The sequence below is a fragment of the Staurois parvus genome, unplaced genomic scaffold (genome assembly GCF_062004578.1).
Source record: "Staurois parvus isolate SC_StPar_1 unplaced genomic scaffold, SC_StPar_1.0 ptg000151l, whole genome shotgun sequence".
Classification (NCBI taxonomy): domain Eukaryota; kingdom Metazoa; phylum Chordata; class Amphibia; order Anura; family Ranidae; genus Staurois; species Staurois parvus.
In genome coordinates this window covers 2,097,015-2,120,141 of record NW_028317947.1, presented here as the reverse complement: position 1 = coordinate 2,120,141, position 23,127 = coordinate 2,097,015, and the positions used below count along the sequence as shown (strand labels likewise).

Here is a 23,127-nt window from a genome sequence, read left to right as displayed (position 1 = left end):
TTATACACCTGTGGCCATGGAAGTGATTGGAACACCTGAATCCAATGATTTGGAGGGGGGTCCCGATTATTTTGGCAATATAGTGTAGGTGGGTTCTGGTGGAGGCTGTCAGTGATGGCCAGGATAAACCAGCTCCTGAACTTGCAATCCTGCTGCAGTGCACTTCTGCAAAAATATTCCTGCCACATATTAATCCCTAGATTTCAACTGACACATTGGATGTTTTTGACATTTACTGCATCATTCAGAATTTTATCACATGCAAACTTGACTTGATCTTATCATATTGTTATACAAGAAATTTACCAAATAATTTTTTTTTCTAAATGCTTTGCAAAGCAGCATCAAAAATATAAAAAAAAACTCTCCTAATTTAAAACACAAGCTTCCACCAATCTACGATATGGACTACTGTAGATGGGCTTTTTCAACCTGACTAATTATGTTTCATAAAAATCTCATTTATGTTATGAGTTTATCAAAAGTTTTTCTTGTTGATATTTTAGGGCAAGTATCTGAGGATGTGCAAATTACAGAAAAGTTGTGTTGAGAAAAACTACTAGGAAATGTTTTTTCGAATTTCTTGCAAATTAAAACCTAGGAAATAAAAGTGTATCCACCCAAATCTGCTACCATATTAAAGTCTTATCTGTCCCCAGAAACTAGAAGTACAGTATGTTAGGGCAATGTTAGAAATCATAAAGTGTGGGAGCAAGCCATCTCTGGGGAAAAAAAGAATGCTCTGGGACTCCATGGATGTATAGGGAGGAAAATCAAGCTTTACAAAGAACACCACTCTGAGAAGCCTTTGTTAAAAGCAGCATTTTCATACTCCCCAGCAGCCTACTACAGAAAAAAAACCCACCAAAACGTACAATCAGTCCCAGCTTCCAATAGTCGCTGTATAAGCCTGACAACAGGAAAATAAACTTGGCAACAGGGATATGTCCAGAGGGGAGCAGGGGGATAGCCAAATAATGTGAATTTCAGCAGTCGTGCAGCTTCCTTCAGATCCACCAGTGCTCAAAAGACAAGAAAACAGGAGCGTGGGATGCCAATTAAAATTCACAGTCGTATTTATTAAATTACAAAAAAGCACACTTACATCTAGGTAACTGTATATCAGCAGGGAATGTAGCATTGCCACGAGGCAGCACGGTGGCAGTGGGCGCTGTAATTTGGCAGACATCTGGTTACACTGAGCAGGTCCCTCTGAGTTCGCTGCTGCTGCTCCTTACAGTCTCCTTGATTTGACATCCCGGTCTCTACATTCCCTGCTGATATACGGTTACCTAGATGATCTAGATGTAAGTGTGCTTTTTCTTAAATAAATACTACTGTGAATTTTAATTGGGAACCTGTGTTCCTGTTTTGTTGTCTTTCCAGTAGCTGATTAGGTGCGGGGAAAACATTTTACTTATATTGAAGCTGACCATTTGTTTTACTGCCTTAAGTAAGAGGCCAAAATTTGTACAATGGCCACTTTATTTGGAAGCTTTGGAAAAATTAGTTTTCCTCAACTGATGCTTGCTTTGTGTTTTACCAAATTATACTTATGCAGTAGGACACTGATGAATGGGAGCCGCACACCAATCATTCATCAGTGTTCTTCCATGTTGAGTGGAGAGGGGCATCTAGAGCAGGCACCCTGGCCGTACTTAGCGAGTGAGAGATTCAGGCCTGGGACGGTGCTATGTCTTTCTGATATTTGAACTACATTTATGCAGTGCTTATGTTGTGCTGCAAGTTATTATAAAGACTTTTGTTCTGTTCTAATATAAGCCTTATTTATATGTACAGGAGGCTCTAGAGACACTACAGAAGAAACAAAGAGAAACAGAGAAGGAGAATTTATTAGTGGTCAATAACTTACTTGATGGATCCAAGAACCCTGACTTTATGGAACTATCTGACCTATTTCATCTCAGCGTGGAGAAAGAGCTCGCATTATACAAAGAGTTCAACCACTAACAGTTTATGAACCATGCCTGCCTCAAGTGCATTACTGCCCCGTCTAACATCATTCTCCAAATTAATGGCAGCAATAGTAAATGTTTTCAATAAACATGTTGTTACAGCAATCAACAAATCCAAACTGTTGTGGCAAGCATGATGTTTCATTTTCTCTTAGCATGCAGACATTTACATTGGTTGGTTTCTGTATAGACTGCAGATATTTCTCAGTCTACAATTTTTGTGATGAGACCGCTCTTCTCTGATTTGGAGCACTCATGGCTGATCTACTAGAAGTTGTGGCCTTCTCTGAGATGTGCCGTGGTATTTTCTGTGTAGTTTGTCTTTCTTTCAGACTACAAGAAGCTGAACCTCGTGTTATTTCTGCGGAACACTTACTTGTTTGCTGAAGTTTTGATTGGTTGTTAGACGATGGTGCTGTTTTAATTGTGATAGTTTTTGTGTATGATCTTTTTTCAGCTGAAACTGCAGCAGTAGCAGGTGCTGTTGTCTGATTCTTAGATACAACTTTGCCAACCTTACGGAGATCTTTGGTATTCTTTTCAAGTAAAGAGGCAGTCTGATGGTCCTTGTTAGCTTTAATGGTGTTCTGCGTTTGTGAAGAGGTTTTGTCCTGTGAGTCTAATTTATGAGGAGAGGTTCCAGGCAGTTCAGCACTGCACAGCTTCTGGGATGAAACCAAGGATTGGCCATCTCTGCTCTCATTCAGTTCTGCCAGACGATCCTCATGTTCTCTCAGTGCCCTCTGCCTCCTCTGATGAGACCTTTGCAGCATGTCCTGAGTCAGATTTGAGAGACTGTCTGAGAAGAGAATTCAAATGTTAAGTGTAAATGTCCATTAGGAACCTGAATGCTATTTTCCTACTACAGCTTGTATAGATTTGCTTTATTTAAAAAATCATTGTTCATCAAAAGAATTAAACATATACCTAAGCCACAGTTTCTCAACCAGGTGCCACAAGTATGGGACCCAGTTTGCCCTGGATTGGCAACTTGAGTTGCCATGGTACAGACAGCCTGGCCACCAGCACCATAACAACCATTGATACTCTAGGGCCACAAAACATGCCATTATTCCGTGCTATGGTGTTGGAGGATGGCCTGCGTGCACCATGGCAATGCATGACATTGATCCTGGGCAGGCGCTATGCAGGCCTGCCCACAGCATTTAGAGGTCCACCTCCTACAGACCTACTCCGTCTCCTGCCAGAGCAAAAAAGGTAGGGCTTTGATGTGAACAGGGGAGTGTGTGACTGGTGGGTTCTCATGATGAGGGGGGATGATTGGGAGGAGTGTGTGATTGGTGAGCCTTTTGATGGGGGGGACTGTGTGACTTGGGGGGGGGGGGGCCTCTGATATGACAAGAGAACTTTAAGATGGGGTGACTCTGATGTGATGGGGGCTCCTGATGTATAGGAAGGTCTCTGATGGACTCTGATATGATGGAGGGAATTTGATGTAAAGGGGGGCTTCTAATGTTTTTTCATTAAGGTGGTTGTATGCATCATCGCAGGTTCAGGTTTCCTATTGAGAAGTAACATTTACATTGATTACATTTTAGACTGGGGTGCCTTGATATTTTGCATACATAGGAGTGCCGCAACTGGAAAAAAGGTTGAGAAACACTGTCAGGGCTCCCGGGTATGACCAGAGGTGTGTGAATGACGCAGGGAAACGCAGACTTCAGATATGTTATAAACAATATAATTTATTGACACTAACAATACAAACATAAACGCAGTACAATACTAAAACATAACACAGTGCAAACAAACCAAACCACCCACAGATAACAGTACATACAGTGCAAGCGTCGTCAGGCAGGCCGGGTCAATATCAATCGGGCAGGTAGGTACAGGGGGAGCAAGCGGAGAATGGTCGGGGTCACAAGCCAGGTTCAGCAGGTAGCAGGCAGCGTGGTACAGAGGGTCAGGCAGAGGAATGGTCAGGAACAAGCCGGGGTCAGAGCAGGAGAAGTCAGCAGAGGTCAGATCAGGCAGGGTCAGCGACAAGACAGGAACAGGAACAGGATACAGGGCCCAGGAAAAACACACACCAAGGCAGAGTCTGCAGGTCTGGCCATCCCTTAAATACACCAGTATAATCAGTTCCAGGTGTTTGACTGGCTGCAAGGTTGAGTCTCTGATTGCTGGGAGCACCCGCTGGCCAGCCCTGGTACTGCAGCTCATAAGGCAGGTGAGTCCCACCATTGCTGGCCAGTCCATTCCTGACAAACACTGACCTAAACTAGTGCAACAGCCCACAAATTAGAAAAATATATGTAAAATTTGTATACAGTCATGGCCAAAAAAAATGGCACCCCTGCAGTTTGCCCAGAAAATTTACTGTAATTACAAATGTTTAGACATTCTAATGTTTATTTCTTTTGTTTTGTATTGGTATGACACACAAAAGTGGAGAAACAAAAAGCCAAATCTGACACATTCCATGCAAAACCCCAAAAATGGACTGGACAAAATTATTGACATGCTCAATGTAATATTTGGTAGCACACCCCTTGGAAAAAATAATTTAAATCAATCGCTTCCTGTAACCACCAATGAATTTCTTATACCTCTCTACTGGAATTTTGGAGCACTCTTTTTTTTTTTTTTTTTCTGCCAACTGCTTCAGGTCTCTCAAATTGGAAGGGTTCCTTTTCCCAACTGCTGTTTTGAGATCTCTCCACAAGTGCTCTATGGGATTGAGATCTGGACTCATTGCTGGTCAGTTCAGTACTCTCCAGCACTTTGTCTAAAATCACTTCTGGGTGCTTTTTGACATTTGTTTTGGGTCATTGTCCTGCTGTAAGACCCATGATCTTTGACGGAGACCCAGCTTTCTGACACATACCCTCCATTGTAGCCCAGAATTCTTTGGTATTCTTCAGATTTTATACTGCCACACACGGTGAAGACATCCAGTGCCTGAAGCAGCAAAGCAAGTCCAAAACATCAGTGAACCTCCACCATGTTTGACTGTATTCTTTAAAGGCCTCATTTCTTTTTCTGAAAACAGTAGAATGATGGGCTTTACCAAAAAGCTATAATTTTGTTTCATCTGTACACAGCACATCTCCCAAAAGGATTTTGCCTTTTTCAGGTAAGTTTTGGCAAACTCCAATCTGGATTTTTTGTTTTATGTGTCAGCAGTGGGGTCCTCCTGGGTCTCCGACCATAGCATCCCTTTTCATTCAGATGCCGACGTATAGTGCAAGCTGACACAGTTGTACCCTTTGCCCGAAGGTCAGCTTGAATTTGTCTGGAAGTTGATCAAGCTTCTTTATCCATTTGAACAAACCTTCATTGCAATCTTTGATAAATTTTTCTCTTTTGTCCACTTCCAGGGAGATTAGCTATAGTGCCATGGGCTGTAAACGTCTTGACAATGTTGCACACAGTGGACACAGGACACATTAAAATCTCTGAAGATGGATTTATACCTTGAGATTGCCCATGCTTTTCCACAATTTATGTTCTCAAATTCTCAGACAATTCTTTGCTGCTTTTTCTCTTCTCCATGCTCCATGTGGCACACAGAGACACACAACAGAAAGATTGAGTCAATTTTTCACCATTTTAACTGGTTGCCAGTGTGATTTGTATATTGCCAGCACCTGTTAATACAGGTGAGTTTAATTACAAAATGACAGGAGCATCACAAACTTGAAATGCAATTATTTCTTACAATTTTGAGAAGGTGCCAATAATTTTGTCCAGTCCATTTTTGTAGTTTTGCATGGAATGTGCCAGATTTGGCTTTTTGCTTCTCTACCTTTTTGTGCCATACCAATACGAACAAAAGAAATAAACATGAGAATGCCAAAACATTTGTAATTGCAACAATTTTCTTGGCGAAGTGGTGCATTATTTGAAAGAAATGCACGGGCGCCAATATTTTTGGTCATGACTGTATATGCTGTCACAACCTTTGATACTGTACCTCACAACGTGGCTTATAAATTGGCAACTTTAGTCACAGAGGCACCAGCTAAGTGGCACCAACAATTTGTCCTCTTTGAAGCCCAGTAAGTTCTGACATGACTCCGTATTACTAGCAGCGCACGCAGTGAATAAGAAAAGTGAGGCTTCCCACCTGTTAGATAGGCGTCTCATTGCACAGGGGAAGAAAAAGAGTGTTACATCACTTCAGCTTTCAACGCCAAACATGTCATCACTTTCACATCTGCAAATCATGTAAAGTTTCCATTTTTTTGTCCAAACTCTGTATATCTCATATGCATGCCAACTCATAATGCCAGCTGTGCAACCATTCTTCCCTTTCTAAAAGGTTTTCTTTATGCATTTTTAAAAGATAGATAAATGAGCAGTATAATAGGTTATTTTAAAAATATATAAAAAGTTTGAACTGAGAAGTTAGGTACAAAATGTAAAAAGTGAGCCACAGTTTAGAGAAATCCTAATAGAATGGGATAAATGGTTGCACAGTCAGCATTATGAATCAACTTGTGTTTGAAAAGGGGTACAACAATGGGGTAAAAATATTACAAATAGGTAAAACGAATTGAGTTTTAAAATTAAGTGGGTTAGAAGCAAACTTTAGGCAAGTCAAGTTTCACAAACTAAAGGAATTGAAGGGAGTGGTGTAGAGGGGTGGTTTGGGGGTGGTCATCCTGAGCGCAACATTTAAAGGGGCGTATAAATTATTCCCGTACTGTCCTGAGTGCCACACTGTGACCAACTGTCATCCTTTGTCCAATCATGGCATTGGCTGCCTGGCGCTGTGCTGCCACCCTCTCCACCCCAGGCCAGGCTTTCAGCCGGTGCCCCAGCAATCCCAGTTTCGGCTCCTCTGCAGTTCCCTGCTCTGTCTGGCCCACGTGTAGGGAGAGGAGCCGGCTATGTTTAGCAGAAGGGGGGAGGAGGAGAAGGCGGTGGCACACAGCTCACACCAGACATTCCACCAGTCTGATCCTGGTCAGGTCCTTGGAGAACATTGGACGGTGTGCGGAGGATGTGATCAGAGCACTGCTTTCTTTTTCTCTTGTTAGGGGGTGCAAATTACTTGCCGTGGCCCGGGCATTGATATACAACGTTATGCCACTTGTTGAAGGCACTTAATATTACAGTTCTGCAGCCCATTAAAGGTGTTAATGCAGTGAGAGGAGGGCATAAGAAATTAATAACAGTGAATTTTTACATAGTGACTCTGGGGATAGGTGTGACTTGCACCTCTTTCCTAATCAATAGAAATTACTAGTTTGGGCCACAGACCCATTTTAATAAAAAATAACTGTGGTGATATTAATTTTCAGTACTCCATCATTTTAATCATTTTATGAAGTATGGTATAAATAACTTTTGTTCAATATATTTATTGAAAAAGGTTTCCACCTTGTACAATACATGGATGTCAAACATAACGAACAAGGGTGCAAGTAATAAGCCATGGTACACAGGTTACACCTAAGCCCAAAAAATAACTGTTGATCAATTGCTCAAATGTGGATAACAAATATAAACGTGGGAGCTTAACTGTTCAGGAGAAAAAGAAGGCAGAACACTGTTAGTTACCAATGGTGATAACTTGTGCTTATCCAGGGGAACTCCAGATGTCTAAATACTGGTAAATAGAGTGAGAATTAAGGGGAACTAAAAAGAGAGAGAAAGAAAGGAGGTGGGAGGAGAGCTTAAGGGGGATGAGAAAAGGATAGGGTCAGAATCCTGGTGGTTAGGCAGAAGGCAATGTCAATTTGAGGCACAACATCTAGTAGGAGGGAGCCGTCAACAAGGGAGCAAAAAAGTGGTGTCAGAATGTGGAGGAAAATACTGATCCACCCACGGCTACCAGATTTGAGTGTATCATGTCACTTTAACACTCAGAACAGCCTCCAGTTTGGCATGGATCACAGCTAGTGTCACTTTATTTTTTACCTCAATGAGGTTCAATTTAAAAGATTTCCAGGACAGGCTATGATTTGTTTAGCAGCCATTGCTTCTTGAAGAGAAAGAAAAAACAGTTTTTTGGTGAGACAATCAGGCTTTATGTTCATAAGAGCCACTAATGGGTCAAGGGCCACATTCTGCCTGAACAGAATAGAGATGATCCAAAAAATGTCTGCCCAGATAACACTAACAATGGGGTAGGACCACCAGATATGAAGGTGGTAGCATGGATTTCCACAACCACAGAAACCGACCAATGGATAAAGGGGAATGTATTTGGATATTCTGGCAGGTTCCAGTGCAAAAGGACTTTGTAATTCACTTTGAGGGCCATAACATTTTGTGATGCAGATTCAGTAACAGTCCATATAGCCAGACAGTGATCTTGTGATAATTGGATTCCCAAATCCGTTTACCATTTGTGAGTATATATAACTTTTTAAATTTACATTTTCTTTATTTATACTCACATTACCTAGAATTTCTGATATCAACGGTGCCCAGCACTTGGCTCAGCCAATGAACAGAGAAGTGTGGGATTTGGAAGGGAAGAATATTTCACAGTATTCCTCAGTTCATTAATACCTTTCACAATATTTTACCGTTTATCAGTAGTGATCACAGTTTTGTTCTAGGCATGAATGTAATGGGACACAGGCTGCAAATGCAACATACAGTGGATGCAAAAAACAAGGATGTGTAGATTAATTTTACAAACCAAAAATATGGGAAGTTTAAATACAGAAAGTTGTCCCATACTAGGAGAAGTTGGAAGCTGACATTTTTTTGTAAAAATTATCATTGCTTGGTTATACCTGTTTCAGTGCTTTTCATGTCACTGACCTGGAACAAATATGCAGCCAGTAAAGTCAAAGGGGTTGATTTACTAAAACTGGGGAGTGCAAAATCTGGTGCAGCTCTGCACAGAAGCCAATCAGCTTCCAAGTTTTTTTTTTTGTCAAAGCTTAATTGAACAAGCTAGAAGCTGATTGGCTACCATGTACAGCTGCACCAGATTTTGCACTTTCCAGTGTTAGTAAATCAACCCCAAAACCTCATTCTAGGTCAACTCGTCAAAGTACTGAAATCAGTTAAACTAGTATGAAAGTCGGGCAGCTAGCATTTTAGATATAAGTTATCAATGACAGCCTCCAAATTTATCTCACAAAAACAAAGATCTGCGGTGTCATAGTTAACATTTAGAAATGTTCACGGTGCCTAAACAATACCCTGAAAATGTACCCATTGGGTTAAGTTACTCCTAAGAAACAGCAATACACTTCCTGCTATGTGAGGGTAATCCTGTGTCTGTAGCTTTATATCTGCAGTATGAGATCTAAGGCATTGCTGCATCTGACTGAGATTCATTACTCACTGCCCTTTTTGCTGTAGTCTCTGACATGGGGACACACAGCCCTGACTCTACCAAGATGGTGGCCTCCACAGAAAGGCACAGAACAGAACAAGGCATAGTAAGTCAGTGATGGGGAAAAGATCAGCTACAGGTAGATCACGGGTAATAATGGTGACTAGTCCTTTATCCTATGCTTGCCTTTTTTGGGGTACAGCCTCAAGAGTTTAGTTCTTTCTTAATGTTATTAAAGTTGGAAGCTGTCACAAGGCTTCACTACTGGCTTCCCTTAGTTAAGATGCCAAGACCTGGACCTGAAGCAGACTGAAGAATTGGCTCAGGGAGAACATCACTGGATCACTGGACAGGTAAGTGTCCTTATATTAAAAGTCAGGAACTACAGTATTTGTAGCTACTGACTTAGAATTTTTGTGGGGGAAGATGGACCGTCTCTTTAACTGGAACAATGTAGCAAAACTTATACCGGAATAAACAGTCCTATAAATGGATTTGTATTTCACCTTATGTGTTATGTATTTATACAATTATTATGCTTTTTCAGAAATAGAGGAGATAGAAGTTAATATGACAGTTTCTGCATTTGATCACCAAGGAAAATGTTGAGATTGATGAAACCACTGTCTTATTTATAAATCCTTTTGTCATAGCTGAGGCTCTTTTACTATTTTTGCAAGGGATTTCTGTAAAGAAAAAATGATTGTCAAGGTCACATCATTAGAACAGTTTGTTGTACCTGAATCTTCAGACAGTAGGCTGGAGTCATCACTGTCACTGCCATCTTTTTCATTTTCATTGACAGACTGCTGGCTGTTTGGGGCTCTTACAGTTTCTCCGTCTAGTTCTTGCAGGAGGGGCAAGGCATCTAGTACTTGCTGTCTGTGAATAAATGCATATCTTACAACCGTAGACAATTTTACAGGGCTTGGTGCAAGGGAACCCAGCGCAGATGGGGACCATCCCATTTTCACACAACTTTAAATGGTCCCAGACAGATGACACCTACATTACTATGTGCAGACCCTGTACGTGTGCTGAAGCATAGCAACTAGCATTTAAAGAAGAAGCTAGCTGCATAACAGGTTTACTTTAAAGAGACACGGTCATATCTCTAAATGTTTAAAATCAGGCTATCCCCTGCCTGAAGATATCATATACTTGCCTCTCTAGTGGCTAATTTGTCCTACCTCTTTTCTGCTCCCGTGCAGCAGCGCTGTAGAGCATCTTTTGGCATTTGACACTAACGGCTCATGTACACTGCAGCTGCTAAACTGATGTTCAGGAGCTGTTCAGCATTTTTTTCAGCAGCCCCTGAACTCTCCCTAATGTTTTCCTATGTGTCCATGTACACATAGTCGTTTACAGTCATTTACAGGCAATTGAGTTTACAGTCGTTTTTTTAAACGCACCAAACTTGTGTTCAGGAGTAGATTTTACCGGCGTTTCAAACGCTTGTAAACATGGTTAAGCGTTTTCTAACTGTTCCATATCCAGATGCTGTCCAGAGCCTTTTTTCATCTTTGGAAATGCATGCAAAGCATTTCCCATGTATTCAAATGGACCCGGTACACTAGCACAGTCAGTTCCAGGTTTCGCGTGAAGGAAAAAAATCGTAGAACGTGCCGCATTATGCTCATGATGGGATCCATAGTGAATACAACCAGAAAAGACAGCTAATCTCAACACACACTGCTCTCTCTGCTTCTTCTCTCTCCATTTCAATCAAAATGTCTGAAATAGTTAATTATTTACTATTTTTCAGTGCATTCTGGGCATTTGGGAAGGTCTCCTGAGGTTATCTTTTAAAAATGCTTCTAAACGCAAACGCGCATAAATGCGGTATGCAAACGCGGCTAAACTGACTATTTTTAACCTACGTTTTCCAGCAGTTTCCATTGTTCAGAAGAGTTTTCCAAACGCCCTGTGTACATAAGCCCTAAACCTTCAAAGATATAACAGAGTCTCTTTAAACAGACAAGTTGTGGAGGAAGGGAGGGGAAAGTCCAGGTCCAGTCCAATAAAAAGCTTTTATGGGATGAACACCGATTCGGGTAAGGGCAGGAAAAGTTACAGATTAGGGTGGATGTGGATTATATTAGGAGAATTGCAGAAGTATCATTTTTGGATGTTCCTGATTTGCAAATCAGAACAGCAGGAAATCAGGATTCATTAATTGTATGTTTTTCTGCAGATTTGGACAAACCAAGAAGCATTTTTTTTTAGGAGAACAAAAAGTTGATATTTCCCAATTTGTCTGATTTTCAAAATGATTCACTCCTTACTAGGAATATTCGCTCAGCTACTATTTTTTTCAATGGCAGGTGAAACACCAAGGCCAATGCATTAAAAGTGGAAAGAAATCTAAAATGAGAGTTGTTGCACCCAGCAACCAATCAGAATTCATATTACATTTCTCCATAAAATGAAAGGCGAAACCTGCTTGGTTGCTTTTAACAACAATTCCATCTTTGTGCTTGTTTTCTTTTCTCCAGTTTTCATGCATCAGCCCCGTTGCTGCATTTCAGAGGAGTATAATGTGGGAACTAATTAATCTCTTACATATTACTCAACAAGGGCACCAAGTACTGCTGCTTACTTGTTAGACTTTGTTTAAACAGCACCAACCAGAGCGCAATCTTTCTTTGGAAAATGCTGTTTTGTTTGCAACATGTGAATGTACACTTTTTGCCAGTATTTTCACTCACACCTGGATAACGATATGGGGTACTTTTAAAATCACATACAGTGGGGAAAATAATTATTTGCCCACTTACAAATAAATGAAGGGTCTATAATTTTTATCATAGGTGTATTTTAAATGATAAAGAGAATATCAACCAAAAATCCAGAAAAAACACGATACAAATGTTATAAATTGAGTTGAAGTTCAGTGAGTCAAATAAGTATTTGATCCCCCAAGCAAAGTACATGGTGGAGAAACCCTTGTTGGCAAGCACAGAGGTAAGATGTTTCTTGTAGTTGGTTACCAGGTTTGCACATAACTCAGGTGGGATTTTGGTCCACTCTTCTTTGCAGATCTCTAAATCTTTAAGGTTTCTTGGCTGCTGCTTGGCAACTCGAAGTTTCAGCTCCCTCCATAAATTTTCTATAAGATTAAGGTCTGGAGACTGGCTAGGCCACTCCATTACATTATTGTGCTTCTTCTTGAGCCACTCCTTTGTTGCCTTGGCCATATGTTTTGGGTCATTGTCATGCTGGAAGACCCATCCACGACCCATCGTCAGTGTTCTGGCTGAGAGAAGAAGGTTCTCATCCAAGATTTTACAATACATGGCCTTGTCCATTGGCCCCTCAATGCAGCAAAGTCAGACTGAACCTTTAGTAGAGAAACAGCCCCAAAGCATAATGTTTCCACCTCCATGCTTGACTGTAGGTATGGTGTTCTTAGGGTCATAGTCAGCATTTTTCTTCCTCTCAACAGGGCAAGTCGAGCTAATGCCAAAGAACTCAATTTTGGTCTCACCTGACCATAGCACTTTCTCCCAGCCTTCTCTGAATCATTTAGATGTTCATTGCCAAACTTCAGACGGGCGTGCACATGTGCCTTCTTGAGAAGGGGGACCTTGCGGGTACTGCAGGATTTCAATCCATGATGGCGTATTGTGTTACCAAATGGTTTGTTTGGTGACTGTGGTCCCAACTGCTTTCAGATCATTCACAACCCCTCCTGTGTAGTTATGGGCTGAACCCTCACTTTTCTCATGGTCATCCTTATCCCATGAGGCGAAATCTTGCATGGAGCTCCAGATCGAGAATGATGGTTATTTTGTATTTCTTCCACTTGCAATCTTGTCCCTGAAGTCCTGTGACAGCTCTTTGCCCATGATGGTGAGGTTTGAATGGAAGAAAGAGATTCTGTGGATGAATGTCTTTTATACACATAATGAGTTGTCATTAGGAGCACCTTCTTAAATTGACAGGACTAATCTGTGTACCACATAAGCACATAGCCAGTCTCTGGGAGCCAGAATTATGGTTGGATGGTTGGTTGGTTGGTTGGTTGGTTGGTAGGGGATCAAATACTTATTTTACTCACTGAACTGCAATTCAAATTGTATCATGTGTTTTTTCTGGATTTTGGGTTGATATTCTGTCTCTATCATTTAAAATATACCTATGATAAAAAAATTATAGACCTTTCATTTCTTTGTAAGTGGGCAAACTTACAAAATCTGCAGGAGATCAAATAATTATTTTCCTCCCTGTAGCTGTTCGTCTGTTGAAACTGCATCTAAATTCATTCTGTGCGAATGGAGAAAAGTCAAATGTTCTCAGCCTTTCAAATGTGTGAATGCATACAATACCACATTATGGCCACTAGATGGCACTAGCTATAATAGGAAATAAGGATGCTCCTCAGCTCCATCTATTGGCCATAATACAGTGTTTTCTGCATTTATACATTCGAATTGCAGATAATATAGCCCGAGAACATTTTATTTTCCCCCATATTCGCACAGAATGATGAGAACATTCTGATAGCTCTAAACACAAAATGGTTCTATACACTGTTTGATGATATACCTCCAATATCTCACCTGTAACCTTTTGTCTTTGTACATGGATTGCCAGACAGATCTAAGATGAGGAGACTCTGGGGTAATTCCCCTGTTCAGATAAGAGAAGTTGGCATTTGAAATCCAAAAGCACATGGTCACTGAAATCATAAAGTTTGAAGCGCAAGGAGATGTTAACATTTTATAAACCTCACCAGCATTAAGTTTCTGAATCAAATTATTAGATAGGGCCAAGAACTGCAGGTTCTGTAAGCAGCGAAGATTTTGGATTTTCTCAATTTTGTTCCCAGAAAGATTAAGGAACCTGAAATACAAATGCGAACATACAAATGCCAACTCTGTTAAATAACAAAAATGCTGTTAACTTTATTGGCTTAAGCCAGCCGTGGTGGAAGGAAAGACAAATTGTACAATCTATGGCTTGCTTAAGTCAAACAGACAGGGTGTAGCACTCATCACAGTCCACCATCAATTATTTGTGATTGTTATGTTCAACTCTAGCTACGATAGAAGAAATCTGATTAATTGCTGTGTGTTAGGGCTCATTCACACAGGCAGGCAGGAGGCAGAAAAAGCCATGGTTTCACCACCACCACCCCCACCCAAACGGCCACCTAAACAAGGGCATGCAGACACTCAGGGCTGTACCTATGCTGTGGCTTCAGAAAAAATTAAATGGCATGTTGCATTCAGCAGACAATATCAACTCTGAACGCGACCCATTCAAACAGCATTTAAATAAACTCAGACATACAGACAAATATAAAGTGTATGTAAATGCAAACCAATTCAGAATAATCCCATTACACAATCACTAAAGTGGTTGTAAACCTCAGACATGAAATATGAACAAAGTATATCCCTCTATAGTGTGTACTTGTCTCAATTAAGAGCATTAAGTATCATTTCTGGCTGCTGATGCATTCCTCTGCTATCAGCATGAATCACTTCTGACAAGTTTTCCTGACACTAAGAGAAAAATGGTGACAGGGGAGGAAGCTCCAGCAGATTGACAGCTTCAGCTCTGTTCCTGTGTGCTGTGTGAAGGGAGTGAGTCCCTTCTCTCCAATCAGATCTCAGAGCTCTCCTCACTGAGCTCTGCAGAGTGTAACTTGAGCTCTCCGCTCCCTTTTTTGTGAACTCTTAAACAAGCTTATAAATTCAGCACTTTGAATGGATGTAGAGAAGACTGCAGATAAACAGTTACAACATATGTAGGAGGATTTGTTTCATCTCTCTGTATCGCCTGAGGCCAGTCACTTCACTGGGTATATGTAAGAGTTTACAACCTCTTTAAGCATGTTGCACCATTATCAAAAAACTCCAGTGCCCAGGGGCCCCAGGTGCATGGGGGCCACATGATTATTTTGCATTACATCATACTTGCCAACTGAATTTGCCTGGATACTCATGGTTTTTACCAAGCTGTTCCAGAATGGCCCGGGCAGCATCCCAGATCCTGTACTGTGCCCTCCTGATCTCCCAGTATTGTGCCCTCCTACCTCCCCCTGTACTGTGCCCTTCTGCTCCCCACCCCCAATACTGTGCCCTTTGTGTTGATTAGTTTTTGATTATGGCATGTTTTCGTGTTCTTTAAAATCAATGTTATTGAAAGTACTAATGAATATATGTTTGTTTAATTATATCAACTATTTATACTTTAATTCTTGAGAGTAGGTGCGTAAATTGGGGCAGGCTTGTAGGGACCCCAGTGCATTACCTTGCCCAGGGGCCCATGATGCTATTAAAACGGCCCTGATCTAATACTTAGCATTCTTCAGCAAAGCTTAGATCTTCAAAGAAGCAGTGTTCACAAGTACAGACAACAGGACAGATCAGAATTTGTTGCTTTCTTATTTGGGAGCTGCTCATTTTTTATTTTTTTTTAATGAGAAAAAAAAAGATTTTAAGTTTATAAATTCTTAGGAGGCTCTTGAACTTGGGGGTGACATGCAAGAAGCTATATCAGCCAACAAGGTTGGGAACTTCTGATGTTGCTCATATAAAACTGAATGTGTCACATCTAGTGTTTTTAGGGCGCCATTCACAGCTGAGCATTTTGTAGCTCCAAAACCATCAACATCCAGAATCCCATGGTTTTCAATTGTGCCTGTTCACACCTGAGCCTAGTGTCGCTTGAAGCTTAGAGCTCAAAAAAGTACATGAGCTACACATCTAGCCAGGTTGAAAAAAAAACAAAAAACACAAGTCCATCCAGTCCAAACAAGAAAAATAAGGAATAAATAAATAGAAATCCTCCATTTACAGAAACCTCTACACCAGAGGTAGACAATTTTGGCCCTTTGACTGTTGCCTAACATGTTGTTCCATCATGCATCCAGTTCTGGGAGTCATGCTTATGGCTACAATGCATCATGGGGCTTGTAGTTTTCCTACCCCTGCTCTACACACATTTGATCCAGAGGAAGGCAAAAAAAAACCTAAATAAAGAATGGTCCAATTTGCTACAGCTCCTTCCTGATTCCGCAGAAGGCAATCAGATATGAGTTACAAGCTTCAGTTGGTTTTGGTTCAAATAGATTTCAATGGGAGCACCACGAAAAATGTGCAAATGCATGAAAATTGCATAAAAATGCATATTGCACACTTTTTTCCTGGTAACTGACCAGGGGTAGTTAACCAAGCAAATACCAATTTCCTCCTGGGGGATCAGGAAGGATTTTTTCCCCTGCTGGAGCAAATTGGATCATGCTTTATTGGGGTTTTTTTTCCTTCCTCTGGATCAACTGTGGGTATAGGATTTTGTATTTGGAGTTTTTTTTAATTGGCCGAACCACCCTTTCCCAACCTTTTCAACACAGAGGAACCCTTGTAATAACTTTCCCGTCTCAGGGAACCCCTACTAAAATGACTATATCTACAACTCATGATATATTAGTATGATGATCAGTGGGAAGAATGCTCCTTACACTTGTCATCGGAAAGAATTACCCCCCTTACAGATATTAAAAAGATCATTAGTGTCAGTGGGAACTTACCTGAGAGGCAGAAATTGCTCATTGCTCAAGGACCCCCTAGCAACCTCTAGAGGAACACTAGTTGAGAAACCCTGTGTTGAACTGGAAAGAATTATGCCCTTATAGATATCAAAAAAGATCAATGGTGTCAGTGGCAACCTATCTGTGAGCCAGAAATTGCTTATTGCTCCAGGAACCCCTAGCAACCTCCTGGAGGAAACCTTGGGTTCCATGGAACTCTGGTTGAACTGATGGACTTGTGTCTCTTTTCAGCCTATCTGTGTAACTATGTAACTTGATTTTCATTGGCTAAAAATAATTTTAAAAAATGATGCTCAAGCCTCAAATGACAGATAAAGCAAAATATGAGGGGTCTTCAAAACGTTTATGCACTTTTACCCATGAAAAAGTGCTCAAACTTTTTGAAGAACCCTCGAAATAAAAAATTTAAACAAAAACGTAAACATTTTTTAAAAAAATAATATATATATAAAAAAATACAAACAAGCAAAAATGCATGTGAAAATGCTAAAAAAAAAACCCAAAACATGTTAAACAACAAAAGACGCTCAGCTCAAATACAGCTTTAAGCTGGCCATACACTAGTAAAATTTCAAATGAACATTTGCACAAAAATCCTCAATACATTCGAATATCATTCGAATATCATTCAAAAGTAAGTCAAGATTTTGTTTGCTTTTAAACTTTTTAAACAAAGTGCCAGTTTACTGTCCATAAGGTTTTTGGGGGGCCAGAAAATGTCCAGGCATCAGTGAGAGTAAACAATGAACAATCTTTAGTATCAGGTGGAGGAGTATTTGGAGTTAGTAAGGGGAATAGTGCTGCATCCTTGGTGTCAGTGGAAGGAATAGTGCCTCATTGTTGGTGTTAGTGGCAAAAATTATTCCCCACTGTAGGTGCCAAAGGGAGGGATATTGCCCCAAGGGCCAGATAAACGCAAGAAAAGGGCCGCATCCAGCCCCAGGGCCACAATTTGGAGACCACTGCTTTAAAAAAAATCAGTTTTGGAATGAATGGACTTTACCAAACAAAAAAAAAAAAAAATCATGTACACCTTTAGAAATTCATACATTCAAGAAAAGTTTTCCATTCTGCTCCTTCAAAATTTCTTGTCACTGCGGTCAAAAACAAACATTGATTTGACCCCACTAATGATTAGAGAAACAAGAAGGTTCTTACAACAAGTAATTTCGAACAAAGTTCTACCAGTGTATATCCAGCTTTAGGGCTGGTTCACACTACATGCAGTCCAGAGTGTTTTTTTCCACATCCAAAACACACAGAAAGTAGGTTACATGGTTGTCAATGGCATGGTGCACACTAGTGCATGCAGTTCCAGTGCTTTCCAGTTCCAGAAAAAAAAAAAAAAAGTAGAACATGCTGCATTTTTCCTGCACAGACCTGTACTGGAATGCAGTAGAACACCGGAACGCATCAAAAATGCACGGTAATGTAAATGCATCAAAAAAACAATGCACCCCAAATGACCCAAAAAAAATTACAAAAAAAAAAGCATCTGGAATGCACATGAACATGTAAAAAAAACACATAAAAACCACGCATCAAAAATGCATTGTAATGTAAATGCATCAAAAACACAATGGACCCCAAATGACCCAAAAATTACAAAAAAAAGCATCTGGAATGCACATGAACATGTAAAAAAAAAACCACATAAAAAACGCGCATGCAGAAGAACATCCAGACTGCATTTCTATGGTGTGAAGCGGCCCTTAGACAGCCAGTTTGTGCTGATTTCCACCCCAATACTACATTATGCAGACAAGTAACCAGTTTCATAACCATAGGGCTCAGAATCTGACATAGCAGATAGAGATCACGTGCTGGGGATAAATGATCAGATTATGTTTCCACCTTTTTATCATAGTGTTTGGAGAAGTAAAGAGAGAAAGGAAATCCTAGTCAGCTGTAATGAAGTACTGCATAGATACTATCAAAGTAGGAAGCAGTCAGGTGCCATCACATCTGTGGTGAACAATAGACAGCAATGTCAGCCAGATATCAAGTTATGCTAAGCAACGGGTAGGCTGCTACAAACAGATAAACACGACCATCACGACCATCACGCCGCTATCCACTAGTGAGCGGATATAGAGGTTGCTGATTACACTCACTGCAGATCCTGGAGAACCTCTACATTTTCAATGGTCTTTATTTGATTCTAAAAAAAAAAAAAAAGAAGGAATGGTCAAATGAATGATCAGTAAATAAAGGACAAGTTAGTACGCGACGTTCAGCTAAGGAAATATTTAAACAGAGATTTCTGTATTAGCCAAATGTCCTGTGAGCAAAAAGATTAATTAAAGGGTATGAAAAGTAATTATTTTATGTTGGTGGATAAAGGTGGAAATGGCTAAAATAGCCCAAATCTGGAAAATGTGAAGATTATCCCTTGCAGTGGGCTGCACCCACACTGCAAGGGTTAACTGCCCATTTAGGTTAAGGGGGGGGGGGGAGGAGAAGCACTTTAACAACTTGACCTCTGGAAGTTTGTGCCCTCTTCATTACCAGGGCATTTTTTTTGCTATTCAGCACTGTACTACTTTAGTTGGCAATTGCACGGTCATGCAACACTGTATCTAAATTATATTTGTATCATTTTTTTCCAAACAAATAGAGATTTCTTTCGGTGGTACTGGGTGGTACTACTGGGGTTTTAATTTGTTTGCTAAATTAACAAAAAAAGACTGAAATTTTAATTTATTAATCTTTCTTCATAAATTTAGGCCAAAATATATTCTCCTACATTCTTTGGTGAAGAATTGAGCTTTCTTTTGGTGGTATTTGATCAACACTAGGTTTTTTTCTTATTATACAAATGAAAAAAGACTGACCATTTCTAAAAAAACTGAAAAAAAAAGCACAATGTAAAAGTTTGCAAACTAATAATTTTTCCTCATAAATGTAGGTTAAAATGTATTCTGCTACATTTCTTTGGTAAAAAAATAACCCAAATCAGTGTATATTATTCAGTCTGTGTGAACGTTAGTCTACAAACTATGGTATATATATTTGTAAATCAATCAGTCCGGATGTATTTATGGATGCCCTAACATGCCAGGACAGTACAAATACCCCCCAAATGGCCTCTTTTTGGAAAGTAGACATTCCAAGGAATTTAGTAACAGGCATGGCAAGTGTTGTGAAGTTGTACTTTTTTTGTCACTTTTTTTTTGGAATAGTTTTACTCAGTTTTTTTTTTACATACTGTCACCAGTACATCATAGGACTGGTGTGGCAGTGATCAGGGACACTGACTGGTGGCAGTATGTTAAAAATAATAATAATTTGTATTTAATTTTTAAAAATTGTTTTTTTTTTTTTAAGATTTGCATTTAATATATTTTTTACATACTGTCATCAGAGTAGTTCAGTGTCAACAGAGTAAAGGGGGCTGAATACAAATGCACACCACACTTTTTAGATATTTATTTGTAAAAAAGCTTGAAAACCATTTATCATTTTCCTTCCACTTCACAATTATGTGCAACTTTGTGTTGGTCTATCACATAAAATCCCAATAAAATACATTTACGTTTTTTGGTTGTAACATGACAAAATGTGGAACATTTCAATGGGTATGAATACTTTTTCAAGGCACTGTATCCAGCCTGCATAAATATGTTATCCAACAAAAATGTTATAAATAGAATTTTAAAAAAAAAATTAAAAAATTTTACAAATGGTGTACACATATAGCAAGTACATTGTTTTTGCATTCTGGAAGTCATTAACTGGGTTACCTCTTGCAGGTACAGGCTGTGCGCCTTGTTTACAGCCTCCAGATTGCTCAGTTTGGTGATCCCCTCTCTGTCCAGTCTCACCGTTTGCAGGCATTGTAATTCTGAAGACCTGGAAAGACATGCACAGACTCAATTTTCTTTTTAGATGAAGAAGTGAAAGAGATCCACTTAATGTACACAACATTATTAGATATTTTCTATGTACTGATATATTTCCATGGGGGCAGCTGTGTTGCAACATGTTCTGTGAATGGAGGAGGGGCAGGTGAATGATAGGAAGTCCCCTGCCCATTAACAAAACATTCTGGGAGATTACTGGGGCAGGAAGAGGAGGACAAGTGATACAACCCACATGGAAGAAAATATATATGAAATATATTTTACAACTATTCTTCCCAAATATATTGACATACATTTGAAATGCTACAATTTTTGCCATATTCAATATGTTTAAACAAAAAATAAATTATATATATATATATATATATATATATATATATATATATACACATATACATACACACACACACTGCATGTTGAAATGCGTTTTTATTTCAAATTATATGAAAAATATTTTTAAACAGACATTTCAAATATACTGTATGTTTTTAAAAATACAAATCTACAGTTTTGGAATGCATTTACAAATATATGTAATAATATATGTTAAAATAAAACTTTTTTATGTTAAAAAAAATCTGAAGAATATATTTAAAAAATATATGTTTAAAAATATATTTTTTAAAATATATTCTTCAGATTTTTTTTAACATATAAAAAAGTCATTTTAACATATATTTGTAAATGCATTCCAAAAATGTAGATTTGTATTTTTAAAGACACACAGTATATTTGAAGTGTATATTAAAAAAAAGTTTCCTATATTTTGTAATAAAAACGCATTTCAACATGCAGTGTGTATATACTGTATATATATTGAAATATATTTTGAAATATATTGAATATGGCCAAAATTGTAGCATTTCAAGTATATTTGGGAAGAATATTTTAAAAATATATTTCAAATATATTTTTCTTCCATATGGGAAGCTTTTCTCATTTGCAGCTGCGGCTATTAACCCCATGCAGTGCCTCTGTCCCAGAACATGAGATACACATCAATAGAGGCGCATTGTCACACTGATGTTGTATGCCCAAAAAAGTTTTACTAAATGTAATTTTTTTTAAAGCTGGATTCCGGGTATCCTTTTTTTTCCTGCTTTGTTACATAGTCCACTTTGAACCATTGTAAGTAGACATATTCCATACCTGGCCAATCCCTGTGGTAGTTGCTGCTACTACAAGGATCCTTGCTATCTTCCATGTGCTATGCCAAGCGGCTGCTCTGCTGCTTGGTGAACAAATGGGGAGGGGGGGGGGGGGGGGGCGCTTGCTGGGTGCAGGTGCTATTCACAGAACACCTTGAATTTTTTTTTTCAATGAATACAAGGTGTCCTCTGATTGGATGAGGTGGAGACTGTGGCGTCACCCCACGACCTCGCCACCTTCAATTATAGAACGTTAACATTCATCTGAATTTTTTTTTTTTAAATTTTTGAGCTAATAGGAAAGAATGACGGTTCTGTTCATATAGTTCGACTTGAATGCCAGAGAGTGTAAATTCACATCATAGTTGCACTACATGAACAGAACCGTCATACTTTCCCATTAGCTCAAAAAAAAAACACAAACAAACAATGGGAGGTCCTGTTCACTGTTATCATTACAAATTAGAGTAAAAGAAAATCCCAAGGAACACATGAACAGGAATGGAGAGGAAACCTTCCAATGGGGACACTAGTTCTGGTGACAAGCATGGATTCCCTCTCACTGCCTGTTTTAGTTATGAGGCAGGAAGTGAAGGAAAGTCTCTGCAATGGGACACAGATGCTGACAGGGGTTCTAACCCTTCCTTATTCTATCCAAAATAATAACATGTTTGGCCTTTGGCTGCTTCCCGACCGCCCTATAGCAGAGCTACTACTACTATATATACGTGATTTTGTACTTCCGATTAGGGGGTGCGCGTGCCCTACCTGCACCGCCATTGGTGGCTTCAGCTGTCGGTCATCGGGTCCTGGCTGGTGATTCCCCGCCGGCACCTGGAGATCGCAGAGTATCACTGACGGGGGAGAGGTCTGTATGTAAACAATACAGATCTCTCCCCTTTCAGCTCCAGCACGCTGCTTTGTATGGCTCTGCATAGCATAGCCATACAAAGCAGTGTGCTTGCAGTGACGCACACACACAGCACACAGTTAACCCTTTGATCACCCCAGATGTTAACCCCTTCCTGCGCAGTGCCATTAGTACAGTGTCAGTGCTTTTAATTAGAACTAATTACTGTATTAGTGTCATTGGGATGTCAGTGACAGTTAGTCAGTTCCCCCCCAGTGTCAGAATGCCCGACGGAGTCCTGCAATAAGTCGCTGATCGCTGCCATTACTAGTATAAAAAGTAAATAAAAAAAAATCCCAGTATACATACCGCCATTTGTAAACGCTATAACTTTCACGTAAAACAATTAATTTACATGTATTGGGATTTTTTTTGAGCAAAGACATGGAGCAGAATACA

General features: G+C 39.6%; 2 protein-coding genes across 3 annotated transcripts in view; one reads left to right on the top strand and one right to left on the bottom strand.

Annotated features, from left to right (window-relative positions):
- The window catches only part of SCRN2 (secernin 2), a 43,441-nt gene extending 41,346 nt beyond the window's left edge, over positions 1-2,095 (top strand). Inside the window, exon 8 of one of the 2 annotated variants that reach the window (XM_089674319.1) lies at positions 1,801-2,095. In XM_089674319.1, coding sequence (XP_089530445.1) covers positions 1,801-1,971 — 171 coding nt within the window. In that variant the 3' untranslated portion in view covers positions 1,972-2,095. The remainder of the gene's footprint in view (positions 1-1,800) is intronic. The other variant, XM_089674320.1, reaches the window with a different exon arrangement.
- LRRC46 (leucine rich repeat containing 46) overlaps positions 1,836-23,127 on the bottom strand; it is a 22,515-nt gene continuing 1,223 nt past the window's right edge. Inside the window, exons 3-8 of the mRNA XM_089674321.1 lie at positions 20,551-20,659; positions 18,922-18,968; positions 13,982-14,091; positions 13,809-13,878; positions 9,986-10,128; positions 1,836-2,775 (exon numbers count right to left, since the gene is read on the bottom strand). Coding sequence (XP_089530447.1) covers positions 2,186-2,775; positions 9,986-10,128; positions 13,809-13,878; positions 13,982-14,091; positions 18,922-18,968; positions 20,551-20,659 — 1,069 coding nt within the window. The 3' untranslated portion in view covers positions 1,836-2,185. The remainder of the gene's footprint in view (positions 2,776-9,985; positions 10,129-13,808; positions 13,879-13,981; positions 14,092-18,921; positions 18,969-20,550; positions 20,660-23,127) is intronic.